Genomic DNA, 23,472 nt, shown 5'->3' with positions numbered 1-23,472 from the left:
CAGATCCTCTATCACTGATGACGATGATGATGATGATCCTTGGCATAGCCACCTCAGACACTCAGCTAGATTTCACTGCACTGGCTCAAGCTCAGAACAGACTGGATTATTCTCACTGAATAGGTAAAATGAGGTGGAAAACATTAAAACATTACCATATTTGTTGTATTGATGTTTTTCTATAAATGTGCTGTTATTCAAGAAACGAGGACAAAGCGGGTGGAGGCCTGACGAGGCGTGACGAGCCGTCCCAAGCCGGGGCGCGCTGAGTAGGTACTAGCTGAAAAGGGCCATTAGTGATCTCAAATCAATGGGTCATCAACAAACACTGCGTATCTGATGGATGGATTTAGATAATAACACTAACCTTCCAGATAAGAAGCTGTCCACTTAATTAACCCGTTGCACAGCTTTTTAAAGAATTTCATTCTTTGCCATATCTAATATAGCTTCGGTGCTAGCTACAGATCTTGCACCATTTTCCCCTCCAGAATCTGCAAATGCCTTCATAATCAAAGTCAATTCCTGTTCAAGGTTATTTCCTAAAGTTCAGCCTCAAATGTATCTCTAATACACAGAAATGATGTGTCTGCAGTGAAATCAGGGACCAGAGCCGGGAGACTTACCCGCTTGCGGAGGTTGCAGGTGAGGACGAGGTTGCGGGAGAAGGAGTTGGCGAACGCTGTGTAAAACTCCAAGACTTTGAGTAAGGCTTCCCTCTTGATAACATGGAGATCGCAGTACGTTAGCGCTCGAACGTTAGCGCAGGCATGGGCAAGTGAGATTTCTTTCCAAAAGACGTCTCCAAAGACGTCACCTTTACCTGAGGATGGAGCAAACGGGACAGGGAAGATTAAGAGTTGCAGGACTGTTGCTTGCTCTCTCAGAGATAACTGGCAATACTCACACATCAATGTTGAATAAAACTCAATTCAATTCAATTTTATTTATATAGCGTCTAATACAACAAAAGTTGTCTCCAGACGCTTTCCAGAGACCCAGAACATAAACCGCCGAGCAATTATTACATAAACAATGGCAGGTAAAAACTCCCATAGTGGGAGAAAAGCCTTAAGCCAAACAGTGGCAAGAAAAACTCCTTTAGGAGGAAGAAACCTGGACCAGGACCAGGCTCAAAGGGGGACCACCTGCCAAAGGCCAGACTTGGGGGTCGAGGACGTCAACAGCACAGCAGGCAGCTGGAAGCAGCAACAGGACGACCGGGGGTGGGGACCGCAGGCAGGTGGAAGCAGCAGCGGGATGACCGGGGGTGGGGACCGCAGGCAGGTGGAAGCAGCAACGGGATGACTGGGGGTGGGGACCGCAGGCAGGTGGAAGCAGCAGCGGGATGACCGGGGGTGGGGACCGCAGGCCAGCACGCAGCTCCCGAAGCTCCGGCCCAATCAGCAAGCCCCAGGTTAGGTTCAGGGTCGGGGAAAGGTTGAGAAGGGGCAGGGCCAGGGAGAGGAGTCTTGATGGACAAATCTCTCCCCCGCCTGACCGGGCCGTTACCCTGCCCCTCTCACTCCAACGCTGCAGGTTCCGGTGTTGTGCCAGCAGTATTAAAGAGTTTTATACGACATAAATTTTGAAATACAGCACTAGATGTTGCAGCATACGAGAGACAAACCCTCCGATCCTTTGCTGGGACCAGAACGGTGGCAGAAGAAGTAGCTGTGAATAAATTACCTCTTACCCATGACGGAAGCCAAATGCAGAAAAAGTCAGACGGATATTGCGTTTTAAACTACAAACTAATCATTTTTGAGTTTTTAGCTAAAGCAGTGGCAGGTTTGAGTGACAGGTTCCAGTCTGTTTGCTCAGGGCTCGTGCACATAGAGATCATTTTCCTTTTAAAAGACGCCATAGAAATAAAACTGAATCCTGAATGTATTAGACCCTGTAAAGGTTTGTGGAGGCATCATGATGCCCGGTCTGGGGTGCAGGTCGGGGGGCAACGAACAGGCCACGCTTGATGCCCAGTCCACACAATAGTCAAGATCAGCAATAATTAATGTCACTGGAATTCTGTTCAGACGAGCTGCTTCGTCACAGACATTATTGTCCTCATATGTAACCACTACTGGAGTTCAGGGGTGATGAGGGGGGATGGCATCTCCCCCGAAATAAAAACGGTCCAAATCCTCCCCCCTGTAAAACTGCCATCCCCCCTTTCCATCCCTTATGTCATTTCATCAATGAATGTGGTTTTGCTGCTATTTCAACATTTAAAGTCATCACCAGAAAAATAACACCAGAAAAATGCGACAATTTTCACCTGTTTCAGGTAAATTTTCACTGGAAATAAGTAGGAAAATCTGCCAGTGGGACAAGATTTATCTTCTTATTACCAGCAAAAAAATCTTGTTCCAGTGGCAGATTTTTCTACTTATTTCAAGTGAAAATCTACTTGAAACAGGTGAAAATTGTTGTTTTTTCCAGTGATGAGTCTTGTTTTAAGTGTAATGAGATTTTTTTTACTAAAATGAGACATTTTAACTAGAAATAAGACAAATATTCTTGTTAAGATTGTGAGTTTTTGCAGTGATCCATTTTACTTATCCTGTGAAGGACAGAGTCATATTGATAAGTTCAGAAAAGTGTTTTTTATTGTTGTGTTTTGATGTATTTGATGTAAGCCCAGTGGATATTTAAAGCTTACAGAAGGCTGCATTTAACTGCTGCTATGTCATCCCTGCAGTATTTCTGCAGGTGTTTTGGTGCGGGGATACAGCCTCCCACTGGAAGTCCGGAGCACCTGCTGACCACCAAGTTGTGTAAAAGTCGTCCTTTTTTTTTATTATTTTAGGCTCATCTTTTGAATTTTGAACAGCTATTGGACAAAACAATAAAACAATAAACAATAATTTCAGATTAAGTATTCGGGATGGATTCAAGATTGATGCAGACTGATATTTTCTGACATTTCTGGGAACAAATGATAGATTAAAGAGAATAACTATATGTAGCCTGGTGCCGACAAAATCCATGACTCATTTGTGTGTGATCCCACTGGAACCGGACCTGTTTAACAAGCCGTGCACCGTCGGGTTTATGTCCTCACATGCCTTCATTTTCTGGAATTAAAGCTGTTTGCTTATATGAAGTGGAGGACAGTACAGTACGGAGACAGCTGTCCCACTCGTCCCAGACAGAAATACAGGTTACAGATAAATACACTCTAAAACGACAGGCAGAGATGGACACAATTATTATCTAGCTCAAGTTTTCAGTGGTGGATCTAAACAGGCGTAAAAAAAAAAAACAAGCTGTCTAGTTTTGTTCCACAAAACCAGAGATATTTGACGTCTTTTAGGGCCTGAGCACTTACAGTGCGAAGGCCCTATTGTATCTGTAGGAATTTTTTTTCCTTATTATGGGCATGCCAAGTAATGGCATGACCATATTGCAATCGTCCAGAATGGCCCAAAGGGCAATGTTGCTAGCATTTTGCTAACAAGCTAAAGTCGCAAAAGTCCCACTGCGCACCAGCGGCGGTACAGCATGACCCCGCTCTGATGTGGAAAAAAAAAATTCCCAAAAAATAAAACACGCCCGAAAAAATGAGGAAAAACATGAAAATGAAGGCGATATAATGGTATACAGAAAAGGTTTCCCTTTTCTTATTATTATTCCGCACTTTTTTTTGTCCGTTAATACGGCCCGAACCGCAATGTGCACCCATGCATGCCATACATCGTTGGATGCGTCTCCATTGTGCCTCGATGGGCATTACTTTTCTCAGTAATAGGGGTTACCGTGGCAACGCTAGTTGCCAAAAAGCAAAAAAAAAAAAGGCGAAAATTCGGACGCTTATTGCTTGCCCGAACTTTATCGTAGAGACATTGATCAAACTTTCAAAGACTCGGCCCGATTGGCACTAACAGACCGTACAACCTCATTCTTCCAATTATTACAGTTTTTGTGATATTGACCTTTCATTTTTTTTTTTCCCGTTTGACTTTGGACGCTTGTTGCTAGGCAACAGGTTATCGTAGAGACATCGTACAAATGTTCCCCGACTCGGCACGCTGTGGTCTTCAACATATTCAATTTTCATGAAGCTGTGATTTAAGGAAATTTTATGTCAAAATCCATGCCAAATGGCCCCATTCATTCGGATGGGGTTTTTTACCATGGTGAAAAAAAAACCTATCCGTTAACGTAGCCTGAACCGGAACATGCACCCAAGCATGGCATACATCGTTGGATGCTTCTCCATCGTGCTTCTATGGGCATTACTTTTCTCAGTCATACGGGTTACAGTGGCGACGCTAGATGCCAAAAAGCAAAAGAAAGGCGAAAATTCGGACGCTTATGGCTCAGCCGAACTTTATCGTAGAGACATCGTTCCAACTTTCAAACACTTGGCCCGATTGGCACTAACAGACCGTTCAACCTCATTATGCCAATTATTACAGTTTTTGCGAAATGTAACTTTAATTTTTTTTTAAATTTCCATTTGACTTTGGACGCTTGTTGCTAGGCAACAGGTTATCGTAGAGACATTGTACAAATGTTTCCCAACTGGGCACGCTGTTGACTTCAATATATTCAAATTTCATGAAACTGGGATTTAAGGAAATTTTATGTCAAAATCCATGCCAAATGGCCCCATTCATTTGGATGGGGTTTTTTACTTTGGTGACAAAAAAACCTATCCGTTAACGTAGCCTGAACCGGAACATTCACCCAAACATCGTTAGATGAGTCTCCATTGGCCTCGATGGACATTACTTTTCAACCGTTACCGTGGGGACGCTAGACGCCAAAAAGCGTGCCCCATTAATAACTATTGGGAGCACAGGAATGAATGCAATACAACCGTAAACACCTAAACTGACATAGAACCACCCCGAACACAACCACTACAGCCCCAAACCAAAGCAGCAAGAGGGGACAAATGGGCAGTAGGGCATGCCCATATCAAAATTTCCTGAAATGTTCTATTTTTTTTTATTTTTCCGACAAAAGGAGGGCCTTTTGCCCCCCTAAACGTGCCCCAAAAGTCACTAAATTTTGCACCAAGCCAGGCCTGGTGAAACATGTGATATTTCATAGTTTGCATTAATGGGCGTGGCAAAATGGCTCAACAGCGCCCCCTAGAAAACTTTGTGCCTCAAGCCCCACAATTAGGTTTGACGTACATGCACGAAAATCGGTACACACCTGTATCATGTCGCAACTTAAAAGTATCTTGGCGCCATGGCCGAAACCGAACAAGAAGTCGGCCATTTTGAACATTTTGAATTAATCGCGTAATTTTGGCGCAATTTATGCAATTCCTTTGGCAGTTAATACGGCCCGAACCGTAACGTGCACCCAGGTGTGTTAAACATCAAAATGTGTGTCTCCGTCCTGCGACGACGTGCATTACTTTTCTCAGTCAAAAGTGTTACCCTGGCGACGCTAGATCCAAAAAGCGCGCCCACCCTTCATCTGATTGGTCCATATTTGATAGTTCATATTTTCTGCCATAACTCGTGGGTGGTGAGTCGTGGGTGGTGTCATCCGATAAATGTCCAGGTCTGAAGAATCTACATCAAGTCATACAAGCTTCCACTGCAGCCTGAACGTGCACAAGGGTGCGAGGGCCCGTTCATCGCTGATTGCAGCTTTAATTTGTTATTATTTAGTTTTTTCTTTCTTTTCTTATTTTATTTTATTTTAATTTTAAATTTTTATATTTTCCATGGCATATGATATGATATTGTGAGGAAGGGACAGGACTAAATAAGCGTTCTGCTTCCTCCTGTTCCCTCTCCAACACATTATTTTGCTGTTCTTTATTTCTGGATGAGACTGTTAAATTGTTTTTCTTTTTTGATATTTTGACACTTTTAATTTGATGGTGATTTGTTGTTGTTCGAGATAAAGCCAACAATAAACAACAATAAGATGTGAGGATGTCTGCAAGCTGTGCAGCACCCCGGGTGATCCATGTAAACCGCTTCAGACACATCGTCACAAAATAAGGAAGGAGTGTTTGCCATTATGAGCGTGTTTGTACGCATTCATCTCAGTCAGCCGGTCGTCCCCGACCCCATCCTTCTCAATAAGCAGGTGTCATCTGAAACAAGCTCCTCTGAGACCGTTTCCTGACCAGTTTGCTGGAGACGCAGTGGTGAGAGCTGGATCCTGCTTTGGCTGTCCTTGTCCTTGTGTGGAAACACTACTGTTTAGTTGCCCCTGTGACCATTGACCATTTTCTTAACCCTTGTACTGTCTTTGGGTCAAAATGACCTAATTCTCCTGTTCCTTCTGCTCTCTCCTTCCTTCTTCCCTTCCTCTTTACTCCCTTCCTCTTTTTTCCCTTCCTTCCTTCATTCCTTCCTTCCTTCATTCCTTCCTTCCTTCCTTCTTTTTTCCCCTCCTTCCTTCTTTTCGCCCTTCCTTCCTTCCATCCTTCTTTTCTCCCTTCCTTCCTTCCTTCCTTCCTTCCTTCCTTCCTTCCTTCCTTCCTTCCTTCCTTCCTTCCTTCCTTCCTTCCTTCCTTCCTTCCTTCCTTCCTTCCTTCCTTCCTTCTTTTCTCCCTTCCTTCTTTCCTCCCTTCCTTCCTTCATCCCTTCCTTCCTTCCTTCCTTCTTTTCTCACTTCCTTCCTTCCTTCCATCCTTCTTTTCTCCCTTCCTTCCTTCCTTCCTGCTTTTTCCCTTCCTTCCATCCTTCTTTCCTCCCTTCCTTCCTTCCTTCCCTCATCCCTTCCTTCCTTCTTTTCTTCTTTTCTCCCTTCCTTCCTTCCTTCCTTCCTTCCTTCCTTCCTTCTTCCCTCCATTCCTTCCTTCCTCCCTTCTTTACTCCCTTCTTTTCTCCCTTCCTTCCTTCCTTCCTTCTTTCATCCCTTACTTCCTTCCTTCATCCCTTCCTTCCTTCTTTTTTCCCTTCCTTCCTTATTTTTCCCTTCCTTCCATCCTTCTTTTCTCCCTTCCTTCCTTCCTTCCTTCGTTCCTTCCTTCCTTCCTTCCTTCCTTCCTTCTTTTCTTCCTTCCTCCCTTCTTTTCTCCCTTCCTTCCTTCCTTCCTTCTTCCCTCCATTCCTTCCTTCCTTCCTTACTCCCTTCTTTTCTCCCTTCCTTCCTCCCTTCTTTACTCCCTTCGTTTCTCCCTTCCTTCTTTTCTCCCTTCCTTCCTTCCTTCCTTCCTTCCTTCCTTCCTTCCTTCCTTCCTTCCTTTCTTCCTTCCTTCCTTCCTTCTTTCATCCCTTCCTTCCTTCCTTCATCCCTTCCTTCCTTCTTTTCTCCCTTCCTTCCTTCAATCCTTCTTTTCTCCCTTCCTTCCTTCCTTCCTTCCTTCCTTCCTTCCTTCCTTCCTTCCTTCCTTCCTTCCTTCCTTCCTTCCTTCCTTCCTTCCTTCCTTCCTTCCTTCCTTCTTCTCTTCCTCCTTCCTTGGCCCGGAGACAGCACAAGGGTTAAATGGTGTGAGAGGGCAAACCTTGTCCTCAACACCTTAAATCAAAGGAAATCACCATTGATTTCAGGAATCAACATTCATTTCACTTTTATCAACGGAGCGGTGATCCAGTCTGTGACCGAATACAAGAGCCTTGGGGTTGGGCTTGATCACAAACTTAAATGGAATGGTCTGACTGCCTGTGCACTAAGGCCCAACAAAGACCAGTTTTTAAAGAAACTGTTGTCTTTTAATGTTAATGGCAAAATGGTCCACATGTTTTTTTGGGCTTTTATTGAAAGTGTTTTAACTTTCTGCATCATCTGCTGGTTTGGGAATAATTCTGAGGGACAACAGAGGTGTGTTAGGAGGACAGTAACAACAACCAGCAAACCACCCTATTCGATCGGCTAAATTGGAAGTTTCTAGTGGCAACTTTACATAAATTTGGATTTGGCAAATCTTTTATTGACTGGATAAAAATATTATACAGCTCTCCCAAGGCACTTGTAAGGACAAATGATCAAATCTCTACAAGTTTTAACTTGCAAAGAGGCACTAGACAGGGTTGCCCTCTCTCTCCCTCATTATATGCAATATTTATTGAACCTTTAGCTGCAGCTAATAGACAAAATCAATATATATAAATCAATCATAAATAAAAATATATAAATCAATATATATAAATATTACAATGCAAAACATTAGAGCACAAAATAAGTCTTTATGCGGATGACGTACTCCTCTTCCTCCAGAACTCACGATCTTCACTATCACAGACAATTGCACTTATAGAGGGATTTTCATCTCTGTCTGACTATTCTATTAATTGGTCTAAATCCACAGTTTTGTGTGTTAACTGCAATTTTAGGAATATAACCAATACTCAATTACAATCAGGGAACATTAGATATTTAGGCATAAACATCTCCCCTAGGCTGTCAGAGTTAATAAAATTAAATTATGTTCAGCTTATAAAGAAAATAGAAGATGATCTTTCCAGATGGAGCTCTCTCCCCATTTCACTCATGGGAAGAATATCTATCTATCTATCTATCTATCTTTACACATTCCTCCTGACAAACCCGTGTCTCGGCTTCACAGTTCTGTTTCCTGAGATGTTTTTTTGTCCCCGTCCCGAGCGTCACGGTGCTCCGACAGTACAGAATATAAACAGAATATAAACAGGCTCTTCAGGGCTAGAATTTCCCTGATCTTTTGCTAATAGAATAATCACAGCCACATGCTGCGGCAAACAAAACAACAGACCTGAACCCTCCTCAACACGAATCCTCTCCGGCTGGATCAGCCCCCTGGGAGACGATCTCTGATTCTGAACTGTTATCTAATGATCTTCATTCATGTTAAGGAACCTGCAGGGAATCAGTACTCCAGTTGTAAAAAGAATCAGGGGGGATGGGGGATTTTATCATATGGGGACAGATAATTTGTGCTGATTACAAATAATATAATATATTACAAATAATAGCAGTGACCAAAACAGCTGCAGAAATACTGCAGGAATGACATAGCAGCAGTTAAATGCAGCCTTCTGTAAGCTTTAAATATCCACTGGGCTTACATCAAATACATCAAAACACAACAATAAAAAACACTTTTCTGAACTTATCAATATGACTCTGTCCTTCACAGGATAAGTAACATGGATCACTGCAAAAACTCACAATCTTAACAAGAATATTTGTCTTATTTCTAGTTAAAATGTCTCATTTTAGTAAAAAAATCTCATTACACTTAAAACAAGACTCATGACTGGAAAAAACAACAATTTTCACCTGTTTCAAGTAGATTTTCACTTAGAATAAGCAGTAAAACCACATTCATTGATGGCAGTTTTACAGGGATGATTTGGACCGTTTTTATTTCAGGGGGAGATGCCATCCCCCTCACCCCCCCTCAACTCCAGTACTGATTACAATGAAAGTAATACATGAAAAAGAAATACTCTGCAGATGTTCTCATCTCCCAGCTGACGTTGTTACTGATCTGTTGACGGCAGCGACTGCTGCTCAGCCCTTTATCCCCCGTCAGCCCCTGGGGGCTGCACGCCTGGTGTTGCTTTATTCTTTAACGGGGCTCACCGGACCTGTTGATGCCACGCTAACTCCTGTCAGAGTATCATCCTGAACCGCGGAGGTGGAGAGACATTTGTGTGGCCTTGGTGACACTGATATCCACCTGCAGCAGCGTTAATGGCCCTGACTGGGTTAGAAGTACCGCTGCTGTTCTCACCTGCAGAGCTGGGTAGAGGAGCCAAAAATTGTGCTCAAGTAAAAGTACTGTTACTTCAGAATTATATGACTCAAGTAGAAGTAAAAAGTAGTCATCCAAATAATTACTTGAGTAAAAGTAAAAAAGTACTTGGTGAAAAACTACTCAAGTGCTGAGTAACTGTTGAGTAACGTCTGATTTATTTTTTTAACACAACCATTCAAACAGACAAAAGTACAAAATAATCATCTTCAGGCAAATTAAATCAATAAAATAATACAATAAATTAAAATTAATAAAAAAATAGCTTAAACTAAAATAATCTTAAAGTAAGTTCAAATACTTTAATAAATAATAAAATAAATAAAATAACAGAATAAAAAAATAAATTAAGCACAAGTAGCACAAAATTTCCAGCCTTTGTACTTTTCTTTTTTAACCAGGCAGAACTAGAACAAACATGAACTCATAGAAACTCTGTGTGTGTTTGAGTCTGTGTAAATGTGACAAAACATGCAAAAACTAACATTTTTCCCAAAGAATCACACAGTGATGTCATGAGATTGACGCGTACGTGGATAAAAGGGATAAAAGAAAAGTAACAGCTCAACGTAGCCTAATGTAGCGGAGTAAGAGGAACAGTTTCTTCTTCACAAATCTACTCAAGTAAAAGTAAAAAGTATAGTGATTCAAAACTACTCCTAAAAGTACAACATTTCCCAAAACTTACTCAAGTAAATGTAACGGAGTAAATGTAACTCGTTACTATCTACCTCTGCTCATCTGAAGCAGCCTCTCTTACTGCTGTCCACGCTTCGCACACAAACTGCAGATAAAACTTCAACTTTGTTCATCTGTAAATTAATTCATGAAAGTTTAATAGACTTGGTGGAAGTGCGGTTACAGCTCATCCTCTTATCGTAAAGAAGAACTTGATTTAACTAAAATACAATAATCTGCATAATTTTTTTATAAAAACCACTTCTGCTAATGCAACCATGAAAATAATGAATGTATTGATTGTGGCACGCTTCCACGTACGGACAGGACATGAACTATAGGAAATGATGCCAGATGGAGAATAAAAATGTTTCTGTTTTAGATGAATATATATGGCATTGAGCTTTAAAATCTGTGCACAAATGTGATTTTCAGTGTGTATCATCCAACAACCGCCCAGCCCCATGGATTAATAAGACAGCATTAATAGTCATGATCAGAGGTTTGGTACCCCACTCTTTTAAGCTCTTAATATGTTTTTCTTTGATAAAGCAAACTAAAAGTCATCTGATCACAGAAGGCAAATACAGGCCGAGACAAACAACATGCAGGGTTTCACATTATTTACAGTATAACAAAAATTAAGCCATTAGAAAAATCAAGAAAAAAAGTTATGAAGGTATTTAAAAGCAGACACTTTGCCGGGTCGGAGCGTTCATACGTGTGTTAGTACGACGGCAAGCAGGGCCCGGCAACAGCAGCGGTGTTAGAGAAGCAATTTCTGCTGCACGTCATTCTGATGTTTATAAAACCATTTCCACACAATATGGAGTTGAATATTCCTTAGTAAGAAGAGTCAGGAGGAGGAAATCAGAGAAAGAGACTCTGACGGATTCTTGTTCATTTTATTCAACAGGCAATGGCAGCACTTCCTCTCTTTTTACGTTCTATAACATCTTTTCATTGTTTTAAGTTGTCATTATATTCTCATCTTAAAACAAATTGCCTATGTTTTTAATGTATTCATGTATTTTTTTGTCCTTTTTTCTATTTATTTATTTATTTATTTATTTATTCTTTTCTCTCTGTTACGTTATATTTATCTCATTGTTTCGGTTATTCAATTAGTCTACCGTATTTTCCCCACTATAAGGCGCACCTAAAAGCAGTGCTTAATTTGTACATGAAGAGGTCCCGGAACATCGAGGGGGTACCGGGGGGAGGGGTTCCCCCCCCCCCCCCCCCCGTGAAATTTTTTGAGCATAATGCATTTAAATGCATCAATCTGGTGCACTTTGGAAAGCTAGAATAACAATAATAGGGTGTCTGCTGCCTTAACTTACCTTGGAAACATATCCTCTCCGGAGCTTCTCTAAACTTATTCTCCGCTATGTTTGTGTGAGCACAGAGCATTCACAGCCTTCACCGCTGATTGGCTGTTTCCCGTGCCTGTCTCTGTGTGTAACCAGTCAGATGGTGCTGTGGGCGGGACATTGCTGCACAGTGCAGTGCAAGCAGAGATGCGGCTGCATCAACTCCAAAATAACGCCGTTTTAAATTGTACAAACACAATATTGGTATCGTTGGAAAGGGAAAAATGTCCTCTTAATTTTTGGGGGGCTGAGATCAAATTATGGGGGGCTTCAGCCCGTTTTTTTATTTGTAGTGAGACATAATCCACAGCAACCGACACAAATCCATTCATGTGTATGTGTCCGCGGCGCAAGGACCACATTGATTGTGCTGGAGCTGCCCTCATCGCCGCTTGCTGATTCGTTTTGAAGAATCACGCAACTCTTCCTTCTTTTTGAAAAAAGACAATAAATTCAGCTGTCTTTTTGACATGTTTGCGTTGCTCGCTGCTGGCTCCCCAGATCCAGCAAATTTCCAAAGTTTTTCTGGTCGGGGGCGTGGTTTGCTGGCCCATCTTTTCATTGCATCAACAAATCTCCGACTCTTTCAAATGACGTTACATCTTTATAAACAACATGAAATGCTTGGGATTTGTTCTGTAAATTAATTTATGCATATTATTATTTTTTATACATTAAAAAAAAACTTTGTTATATTATTATTGTTTTATATATATACGAGAGGTGCCGGATCTGCCCAAATAAGTCCCGGAACGCAGGGAGGCCAAAATCGAGAGGTGCCGGATCTTGTTCCGGCAGGACCCGGCACAAATTAACCCCTGCCTAAAAGCTTTTAATTTTCTCAAAAACCGGCAGTGCGCCTTATATATGATCCTTACGGTAATTTCTGTTACTGTAGTCAGGAGGATTGTTGGTAATGTAGTTGGTGTCGCTGAAGTAACGGCGCTAAAAACGTCAGGAATCGTCACAGACGTTCAAGACAACAGCAGCGACGCTGACTCGCATAATGGTGACTGTGACAGACAGAGCAAAGCTGGTTTTTATTTTGTTAATAAAGTTTGACATACGGTACTTTTCTTGTTTTTTTTTTTGCATTTGCTGTAGGATTTTGTAGCATTTCCTGTAGCGCAGCTCCATCAGGTAGATACGTAACTCAACCCCAGCCACTATAGTACGGTATTTTACCATATATTTAGTGCGCCTTATAATGCGGTGCGCCTTATGGTGCGGAAAATACGGTACTTTGTAACTAGACTAATGTGGGTAGGGGCTGTGTGTGGGAGGGTGAGCAAGATGTCTGAGTTTGTTTTATGTCATGTATGTCTGTAATGCAATATATTGCAATATATAGTTTGTTACGTCTCAAGGGGCTATCCTTTAATAACATTCTACATTCTAAATCAAGTCTGTTTGGTGATCCAACTCTGAGGGTCAGATGTTCATAAACCTGGTGCTGAGGAGAGAATTAAAAAGGGATCTAGACGGAGATAAGGAACGACCAGATCTACCAGGAGCTCTGTCTCTTCATAGCTGCTCACGGCTCCAGCTGACTTTTCAACAGCACTGAGACAAACTAACAAAAAAACACAATCAAATACGTCACTCCAACCTCCTACTTCTGCTCCAGGTGCTGAATTGTTAGGGAAAAGAAGGCAGGCCAAGTTGAGCGCCGAGTAGGTTATAGTGGAAAAGCCACATTAGAGCATCCGTCAGCCAGTTTAGCAGATAAACACCGATTAGACCAACAGTATGCAACATGCAACGCATCAAGGGCAGCTAGTGAGGCTCGCTGCACCAACGCAGGGATTTCCAGACCTTTGGAAGTTCAAGATTCAGCTAAAAGATTAAAATAGTTAGTCTCTCTTTGTAACTTTGTAACTCAACTTAATGCAAATCGGGTGTCCAGGAGTTTACTGATTACTGCATTTGGTTTAGTTCAGTAAAAACTTCATCCACCAGCTACTTCTTAAGTAAATAACTCTAAATACTTTTAGACACATTCACTGGTTGTTTCCTCTTGTGACTTGTTTTCCAGCTCTTCTTTTCTTTTCACCATGATGTACAGTAAAGTTGTCTCGTATCAGTCTCCAGATCGTCTGCCGTTCTGTATGAACTGTATGAAGTTAACGTAGTTTTGGTCTTAGTCTTATAGTGTTTATTCTGCTTATGATTCTGCTAAGAATGTTTATATTATTGTTTTGTTTTTTATGTCTCCAGGCGTGTTGTGTGTGTCAGGAGGATTTATGGGTCAGGTGATTGAAGGAAAACCTAAGTGTTTGGTTACGAGGGTTGGGTTTTTGTAGCTTGGCAACCTAAAGTTTTATTAACGTGAGTGAAGCGGAGTCCCCTTCTACACCACGACCTTTAACCCTGGTGCTGTCTACGGGTCAAGGAGGGAGGAAGAGAAGAAGGGAGGAAAGAAGGAAGGAAGAATGAAAAGAAGGAAAGAAAGAAGGAAGGAAGGGAGAAAAGAAGGAAGGGAGGATGGAAGGAAGGAAGGAAGGAAGGAAGGAAGGAAGGAAGGAAGGAAGGAAGGAAGGAAGGAAGGAAGGAAGGAAGGGAGGGAGGGAGGGAGGGAGGGAGGAAGGAAGGAAGGAAGGAAGGAAGGAAGGAAGGAAGGAAGGAAGGAAGGAAGGAAGGAAGGAAGGAAGGAAGGAAGGAAGGAAGGAAGGAAGGAAGGAAGGAAGGAGAGAGCAGGAGGAAAGAAGGAAGGAAGGAAGGAAGGAAGGAAGGAAGGAAGGAAGGAAGGAAGGAAGGAAGGAAGGAAGGAAGGAAGGAAGGAAGGAAGGAAGGAAGGAGAGAGCAGGAGGAAAGAAGGAAGGAAGGAAGGAAGGAAGGAAGGAAGGAAGGAAGGAAGGAAGGAAGGAAGGAAGGAAGGAAGGAAGGAAGGAGAGAGCAGGAGGAAAGAAGGAAGGAAGGGAAAAAAGAAGGAAGAAAGGAAGGAAGGAAGAAGGGAAGGAAGGAAGAAGGGAAGGAAGGAAGGAAGAAAACAAGGAAAGAAGGAAGGGAGAAAAGAGGAAGGGAAGGAAGGAGAGAGCAGGAGGAAAGAAAGAAGGAAGGGAAAAAAGAAGCAAGCAAGGAAGGAAGGGAGAAAAGAGAAAGGGAGTAAGGAAGGAAGGAAGGAAGGAAGGAAGAATGAAAAGAAGGAAAGAAAGAAGGAAGGAAGGGAGAAAAGAAGGAAGGGAGGAATGAAGGAAGGAAGGAAGGAAGGAAGGAAGGAAGGAAGGGAGGGAGGAAGGAAGGAAGGAAGGAATGAGGAAGGACGGAAGGAAAGAAGGGAAGAAGGAAGGAGAGAGCAGGAGGAAAGAAGGAAGGAAGGGAAAAAAGAAGGAAGGAAGGAAGGGAGAAAAGAGGAAGGAAGGAAGGAAGGAAGGAAGGAAGGAAGGAAGGAAGGAAGGAAGGAAGGAAGGAAGGAAGGAAGGAAGGAAGGAAGGAAGGAAGGAAGGAAGGAAGGAAGGATGGAAGGAAGGAAGGAAGGAAGGAAGGAAGGAAGGAAGGAAGGAAGGAAGGGAGAAAAGAGGAAGGAAGGAAGGGAGTAAGGAAGGAAGGAAGGAAGGAAAGGAGAAAAGAGGAAGGGAGAAAAGAGGAAGGGAGAAGGAAGGAGAGAGCAGGAGGAAAGAAGGAACAGGAGAATGAGGTCATTTTGACCCAAAGACAGTACCAGGTTAAGGAGAAAAGGCCGATACAAACCTATAGTGGCAGGTTGGTTTCATCATCTCCCCACAGCCTGATATCTGTTCTTCTATCTATTCTCCTAATGCATCACCAGCCAGCAGCCCCGGGCTCCGTCTCACCAGCGGGTCTGCACTGCACTGAGGCTCATGTGTCACCGCAGGCCCAGCGCTGACTGGGATATTGATTACTGAGCCGACGACACCCAAACCTTCTCAGTATCAGCGTGAGTGATGGATCAGAGACAACAATTAGCTCATCGTTTTGGCAAACAAAGAGCAAACAAGAGTGCGTCGGTGAGTAAATCTTGTCAGTCTTCATGGGCAGGATAAATAAACATACACAATAAAAGCTAAGAGACAAGAGTCAGATAATAAGCTGATTTCATCAAAAGCTAAATTCATCAACTTTAAATTCTGTCAGATTCAGTCACTAACTTTGTTTTGCATGAGATTACGTTTATGTTTGGTGACGGGAATATCTACGCAGTTCTCTATATTACAGGACTGTCCCAGAAAATTTGAATATTGTGATAAAGTTCTTTATCTTTTATTTTTATATAATGCAAAAATGTCATAAATTCTGGATTCATTACAAATCAACTGAAATATTGCAAGCCTTTTATTATTTTAATATTGCTGATCATGGCTTACAGTTTAAGAAAACTCAAATATCCTATCTCAAACAATTAGAATATTCTGGGAATCTTAATCTTAAACTGTAAACCATAATCAGCAATATTAAAATAATAAAAGGATTGCAATATTTCAGTTGATTTGTAATGAATCCAGAATGTATGAAATTTTTGTTTTTTTTAATTTGCATTACAGAAAATAAAGAACTTTATCACAATATTCGAATTTTCTGACACAGTCCTGTATTGTTGATTGTTAATCATCCCCTCAGAGAAGTCATTTCCAAGTTAAATAGCCATCTGCATTAGCTTTTCCTCAAGAAATAAACCCACTTATTTTCACCATTTGGTATAATAACGTGGTTGTTGTACAATATTTATGCCATGATCATTTGAATAAACTATCAAATTATGTTCCTTTTCTTTCTCTCTCCCCTGGTTTAGGTTTCTCCTCACAAGCTAGTGCTACGTCCTAGCCACCAGAAGAGAAAAAGGCAAGCTGCAGAATGAGGCAGCTGTCACAAAAGAGGAAACAGATGAAGGAAATGTTCAGAGTAACGAGTCCTTTTATGCCGTGAAAATGCACATGCAGAGAGTCAAGGCTTTACTACGCCCTCAAACTCTTGTCAGTCCTTCTTGAATCTCGTTTCTCCTCCATCCTCTCCTGGCGGCGCAGGCTGAGATAAGACAGCTGCCTTGCTCTTCTGCTCCAACACAAGTTGCAGCTGCAAGCAGCCTGACACAATTCACCGGCTATGAATCACAAGTTTGATCAGGACTTGCAGGAGATCCAGTTACAGTTGAACAGCTCTGCAACGGCACTCAGACCCCAAAGAATCATTCAAAATGCATGAGATTTTTCATAAAATAGTTGTTAAATCAACATCATTTTAAATTATATTGGCCACATCTGAAATAGTTTGAAGACTACGGTAGACAAGGTCAACTGTAAATTAATCCAACTCATGATGCATGATGGGACATAATAAAAATTAACAACCTGATCTCACAAAAATCCGTGAAATGCCCACGACCTCTCACCACTATTTTCCGTGGCACAATAGCACAATATATTTAACGCTTTACTTCCTTTTTTTTCTTCTTTTTTTTGTATGAAACTTTATTTCAAAACGGTTTACTTCCACGTCCATAGCAACAGTAACCAATGACCACACGTCCACGGTTGGCCTGATGGTTTTATTATAAAACCATCAGGCCAACCTTAAGCCAAATAGTCGCCTCAGTGGCAAGTTTCTTTCTGCAAGGAGCAGTCAATCACTCTTCAACACACTTCTCCAGGGTGCCTTTTCAGGGGCCATGGCTCTCTGCAATTCACTAACAATAGTTATACCTAGGCGTAAGCGAGATACCAATTCTTTCCACATAACATAAGATATGCATTTATGTGATAACCACCGGTTTCATGATGCTTCAGTGTTTTTGAAAGACACTGCCATACTGGGCATCTAGGTTTTTGTGCAACAAGCCTTTTTAATAGCTTTGAATAAATTGCAAATCTTTCTTATGCAATTTTTCCATATAAATCATATTTAGATATTAATCACTTAGTATCAAGTGGCTCTTCCTACACTTCCACCTAATATTAGACCAACCTGTTGGCTTTCCCTGCCTGTCCTAATTCTTTCTCTCTCTTCCTCTCTTCTTTTTTTCTACCTCTCCATAAAGTTACCGTCAATCCAAAACACTCGCGCTCCAGCGCGTGCTCGCGGGGGCGCGCATTGGAGCTGCAGCCTCATACTAGTGTGTGTGTCGGGGAGGAGAAAGGGGGGTGAAGGAGCAGAGGGGCCTAATCAATGACGTGCTGCTGTTATTAATCATATACATTACACACAAACGCTGTTAAATACAGAAAATGCACACTTCAAATCTTTGCAACGAGAGGCTCCTCAGTCTCTCTGTGAGCGTCGTCGCTCTGACAGCTCTGGTCCTGTTGACGACTAAAAAAAGGCTCCACGGAGCAACTTGTAACAGGCAATGCTATCAGAATACGATGCAAACAGTTAATCTTGGATAAAACATCTCTGTCGCAGGAGTAAGACTTCAATAATGGACGGGAACTCATGTCCGCCATCCACCTTCCGTTTGATGAGCTGTCTGAAGGCTGATTCATGGTTCCGCGTTACACGGAAAATAGTGGTGAGAGGTCGTGGGCATTTCACGGATTTTTGTGAGATCAGGTTGAAAATGAATTGGTCCTAACCTCGTTGTTTCTAAAATTGGATTAAAATGGGCCTGTGTTTAGTTACTAAAACCAACCAAAAATCCAGAAGAATCATGTGAAAGACTAGACACAGCCTGCGAGTCAGCAGCCAAGCGAGGGATGTGTTGCAGCGATGGGTCTCTCACGTGGCTGCGTAGGGAGTTTGGCCAACTTTTCTCCACAATGCTGCTTCAGGTCATTGATACCGTTGCAAGGACTCATCAGGGTGAGATCTGGACTATAACTCATTTTTCTTGATTCTTTCCTTTTTCAGATATCCTGTTCTATCTGTTGGAACGCTTGGGGCCATTGTTCAGTTCAATAATCCATCGTAAGCTAAGCTTGAGCAATCAAACAACTGTTCAACTCCATGAGTCGATATTTACAGGTTTACGGTCCCATGGCAACCCCTAAATCATTAAGTTAGGCTCAAAGTAACCTCTTATTTCTTCACAATCCATGAATTCTCTTAAAATACTCCAACAAGGGGCCGAGTTTGTGTCACAGTACTAGCTGGTGTTATCATCAGCCTCACTCTTTCTCAGCCTGGACCCGGGGCGAGGGCCATGTAAACACCAATAACCCCTTTGAATAACCCGAAAAAACCTGAATATGAGCCCTGGGTTACTCCTTTTAAAACCTGAATATTGGGTCATATAAACGCCAAACAGAATATCCCCATCAAACGGAACAGGAATTTGTTTTCTTCATGTTCTGTTCACAAGGAATCCTGGTCTTTTGAGTCCAGGAAGTTCTTCTAAACACGGAGAAACCAAGACCAGGAGGAGACTAATCACTTCATAAATGTAATGAAGGATATGAACATTTCTGCATTTGTAGACGGTAGAAAGTACTGGGATAGAAGATTTACAAGAAGGTGAACAAAAAGTGTGCGAAGCAGCATTTGTTTTGAATTTGGATACAGGAAGAAGAAGCAGAAATGACGGGAATTGCATCATGATGTTCTCCGTGCGTCGCTGGTTTGATTCAGATATCCCAAATGATTAATTACCATGTAAACGGAATATTCTGAATGTTTCAATAACCGGAATATTAGCAATAACCCGAATTCTGACTGCATGTAAACGTAGTAATTGTCTGTCGCTAATGGATCTGGCTATCTCCCCAGCAGATCCTTCCTGAGATCGCTATCCAAGCGTGCTCCTTGGACTCTTAATTAACGTTTCCACTCTACGATGCGGGTCGGAGAGTCGAGCTTTCCACCAGGTATCTCCCTTTTAATGGTAAAACCGTGCAACCTTGTCCCCAGGTTTGACAGTCCATTGAAGTAGCTAGCACGATTACCCACGTGGCCATCTGGGCCGAGCTTCCCAGGCCCATGAGCACCAACACCTCCAAGTGCCAGGAGGAAGTTGCTGAGTGTCCAGAGGTGGCTAGTACCTGCTGGACGAGGACATAGGTCCTGGGTCCTGGCGTTACTGCCTTTCAAGTTTAAATAGGAGGTAGCTTCAAATGCACAATGAAGGATTTATTAAAAGGAATGAGATCAGCTCCAGATGGTCCTTACAGCATGTCTGTAATACGCAGTACAACTGATAGTGTGTAATGAAATGTGCTTATAGTTAAGTAATAAAAGGTTTAACAGTTACATACATGGTAACGATGCTCATGCTACTTTTATTAACTCTTAGTTAAGGCCTTTATAAGTTAATCATTGACATATATTAACAACTAGAAATATCCTCTACCCAGTACTCGAGTTGTAAACATAAATCAGGGGGGGTGGTGGATTTTATCATATGGGGACAGATAAATCTTAACAAGAATATTTGTCTTATTTCTAGTTAAAATGCCAATTTTAGTAAAAAAAAATCTCATTACACTTAAAACAAGACTCATCACTGGAAAAAACAACAATTTTCACCTGTTTCAAGTAGATTTTCACTTAAAATAAGTAGAAAAATCTGCCAGTGGAACAATATTTTTTTGCTTGTAATCTTGTCCCACTGGCAGATTTTCCTACTTATTTCAAGTGAAAATTTACCTGAAACAGGTGAAAATTGTCACATTTTTCTGGTGTTATTTTTCTAGTGATGACTAAATGTTGAAAAAGCAGTAAAACCACATTCATTGATGAAATGACATAAGGGATGGAAAGGGGGGATGGCAGTTTTACAAGGGGGATGATTTGGACCGTTTTTATTTCAGGGGGGATGCCATTCCCCCTCTTCCCCCCTCAACTCCAGTACTGCCTCTACCTAATTATCGCTACAAGATCTTCATGAAGCATCTGCAGCCACTGAAGTCCCCTGGAACTAAAATTAAAAAACAGAAGCTAAAACAGCTTCAGCTTCTACTCACAGATCAAGGAAATAAAACACTTTGGGCGATGATTAGGACTGCCAACAAGAGCAGCTGCTCACACTCATCAGTGGATGATTTATTGACTAATGCTGAGTCAGCTGAATCGGCATAGCAGACGTGTAATGTGCTTTTTATGTCTTCTGACACTGGTCTCATCGACTGTCTTGATCATGATGTTAAGAATATTACATGGCAACAAAGCAAAGCCTGAGATGCTCTGCTGCTTTTTAGTTCTTTCTTCTATTGTGTGTCCCTCATTTTCTTCCTCTATATTAATGTGTGTTAACATAGATAACACAATATGTACAGGACTGTCTCAGAAAATTTGAATATTGTGATAAAGCTCTTTATTTTCTGTAATGCAATTAAAAAACAAAAATGTCATACATTCTGGATTGATTACAAATCAACTGAAATATTGCAAGCCTTTTATTATTTTAATATTGCTGATTATGACTTACAGTTTAAGATTAAGATTCCCAGAATATTCAAATTTTTTGAGATAGGATATTTGAATTTTCTTAAGCTTGCAATATTTCGGTTGATTTGTAATGAATCCAGAATGTATGACATTTTTCCATTACAGAAAATAAAGGACTCTATCACAATATTCAAATTTTCTGAGACAGTCCTGTATGTGTGTGTGTGTGTGCCCGTTACAGTCGTAACTGTCACGTAGCGTTGTAGATAGGACCCAAATGCAGGAGAGCAGGAGGCAGGAGTTCCAAAACGGGTGGTTTTTTAATCAAACCAAACAAAAGCGAAGAACCACACGAGCCAAAATCCAAAAAGCCTTACAGGAAACATCGAGGGAAGAAACAGTACGGACCCGCAGGGAGTAAGGGAAAGACAAGCCTAGATATACACAAGTGTTAATGAAACACAGGTGCAGACAATAAGGCAAGATGGAAACAAGGGAAGTCAAAACAGAACTAAAACACAAAGACACAGGTTTTCAAAATAAAACAGGAACTTGACAGTAACAACAGCTCCCCACGGACTCTCGCGTGTCATTAGTTTATTTAAATCTCAGGCGCGTCAAAGCAATGTGTGAGTTTCGGGAGGGCTTGCACAAACGTGCCCGTCAAACCTTGGACCAGCGGAGAGGCAGCGGCCACGTCAACCTCAATCCAGCCAAGTTCATTGTCAATAAGGCGTCAATGAAGGACAAGAGAGCAAATAAAGAGAAACATGTTTCTGAATCTCTATACATACATATGAAAATAAGTACCTTCTCTCTCTTTACTTTCTGGAGGATCATGTGAACACATACCTGTCTAAATAAATAAAACTGTCCCCTTATGGTCCTTGGTGCCGGTACATTTAGCAGTAAAACCAGCCATTAGGTCTTCATGAGCTGCCCAAGACAATACAATACGTAATACTGCCTCACCTCATACGCTGACGATCACGTCCATAACTGTTTGTAAAATAAAATGACGTCTACTTATGTCCAACCATCAAGAAAAGAGCAAAGAGAAAGCAATGCACATTCTCACGTTTGAGTGGCTGGAACTGACACATTTACACACACACACACACACACACACACACACACACACACACACACACACACACACACACACACACACACACACACACACACACACACTAATGTCTAGTGTTTTTGTTTATACCTAAGATGGCAATGACTTCGTCATCCTGGATGACCTCCAGTGACCCTGACACAACAAAGCAGAGGGTGTCGACGCTCTCGCCGGAGTGGTAGATGAGGTCTCCAGGGGCACAGTGGATGGTCTGAAACTCCACGGCCAGGGAGCGCAGGCAGCCGTCGCTGGCCAGCCTGAACGCTGGATGTTCGTTGAACACCTGAACACAGGCCAGAAAAGATTAGTTGTGTTGTTGCGTGAATAAAGTAAAGAATAAACACGCAGTGACTTCAGAGGGTCACATGTGAAGTGACAACGAAGATGGAAAAGTAAGTTATTTAAACTCCACAGCGTCTCACTGCACTTTATCTGCTGTAACTTAAATACGCATCCTTGCTCCTGCAGCCCTCCCTGATCTGTCGCCCTGACCCCTTGACTTTTGCAGTGAAGTGTGAAAGTCCACTGATTCATACTGATGCACACTTTTTCCATGACTTCTCCTCACTAGCATCTTAAGTCCATCCATCCAACCATTTTCCACCGCTTATCCAGAACCGGGTCGCGGGGGCAGCAGTCTCAACAGGGATGCCCAGACTTCCTTCACCCTAGACACCTCCAGCTCTTCTGAGGGGAGTCCGAGACGTTCCCAGGCCAGTCGAGAGACATAGTCTCTCCAGCGTGTCCTGGGTCTTCCCCGGGGTCTCCTCCCGGAGGGACATGCCTGGAACACCTCCCTAGGGAGGAGGGACATGCCTGGAACACCTCCCTAGGGAGGCGTCCATGAGGATCCGGTACAGATGCCCAAGCCACCTCAGCTGACTCCTCTCAATGTGAAGGAGCAGCGGCTTGACTCCGAGCTCCTCCCGGGTGACCAAACTCCTCACCCTATCTCTAAGGGAGCGTCCAGCCACCCTGCGGAGGAAACTCATCTCTAAGGGAGCGTCCAGCCACCCTGCGGAGGAAACTCATCTCTAAGGGAGCGTCCAGCCACCCTGCGGAGGAAACTCATCTCGGCCGCTTGTATCCGCGATCTTGTCCTTTCGGTCACTACCCAAAGTTCATGACCATAGGTGAGGGTAGGGGCGTAGATTGACCGGTAAATCGAGAGCTCTTCCTTTCGACTCAGCTCCTTCTTCACCACGACGATCCGGTACACCGACCGCATAACTGTGGACGCTGCACCGATCCGTCTGTCAATCTCACGCGCCATCGTTCCCTCACTCGTGAACAAGATCCCAAGATACTTGAACACCTCCACCTGAGGCAGGACTTCTCCACCCACCCGGAGAAGGCACGCC

The 23,472-nt window shown here is 42.4% G+C and overlaps 1 protein-coding gene across 1 annotated transcript in view; it reads right to left on the bottom strand.

Moving 5' to 3' along the window:
- LOC133462825 (potassium voltage-gated channel subfamily H member 5-like) overlaps window positions 1-23,472 on the bottom strand; it is a 300,804-nt gene that overhangs the window by 55,921 nt on the left and 221,411 nt on the right. The window contains exons 17-18 of the mRNA XM_061744276.1: window positions 22,202-22,394; window positions 627-823 (exon numbers count right to left, since the gene is read on the bottom strand). Of these exons, the coding sequence (XP_061600260.1) occupies window positions 627-823; window positions 22,202-22,394 (390 nt within the window). The remainder of the gene's footprint in view (window positions 1-626; window positions 824-22,201; window positions 22,395-23,472) is intronic.

The sequence above is a fragment of the Cololabis saira genome, chromosome 16 (genome assembly GCF_033807715.1).
Source record: "Cololabis saira isolate AMF1-May2022 chromosome 16, fColSai1.1, whole genome shotgun sequence".
Lineage (NCBI taxonomy): Eukaryota > Metazoa > Chordata > Actinopteri > Beloniformes > Belonidae > Cololabis > Cololabis saira.
The sequence above is the reverse complement of the archived record's forward strand: the minus strand, read 5'-3'. Positions and strand labels throughout refer to the sequence as shown.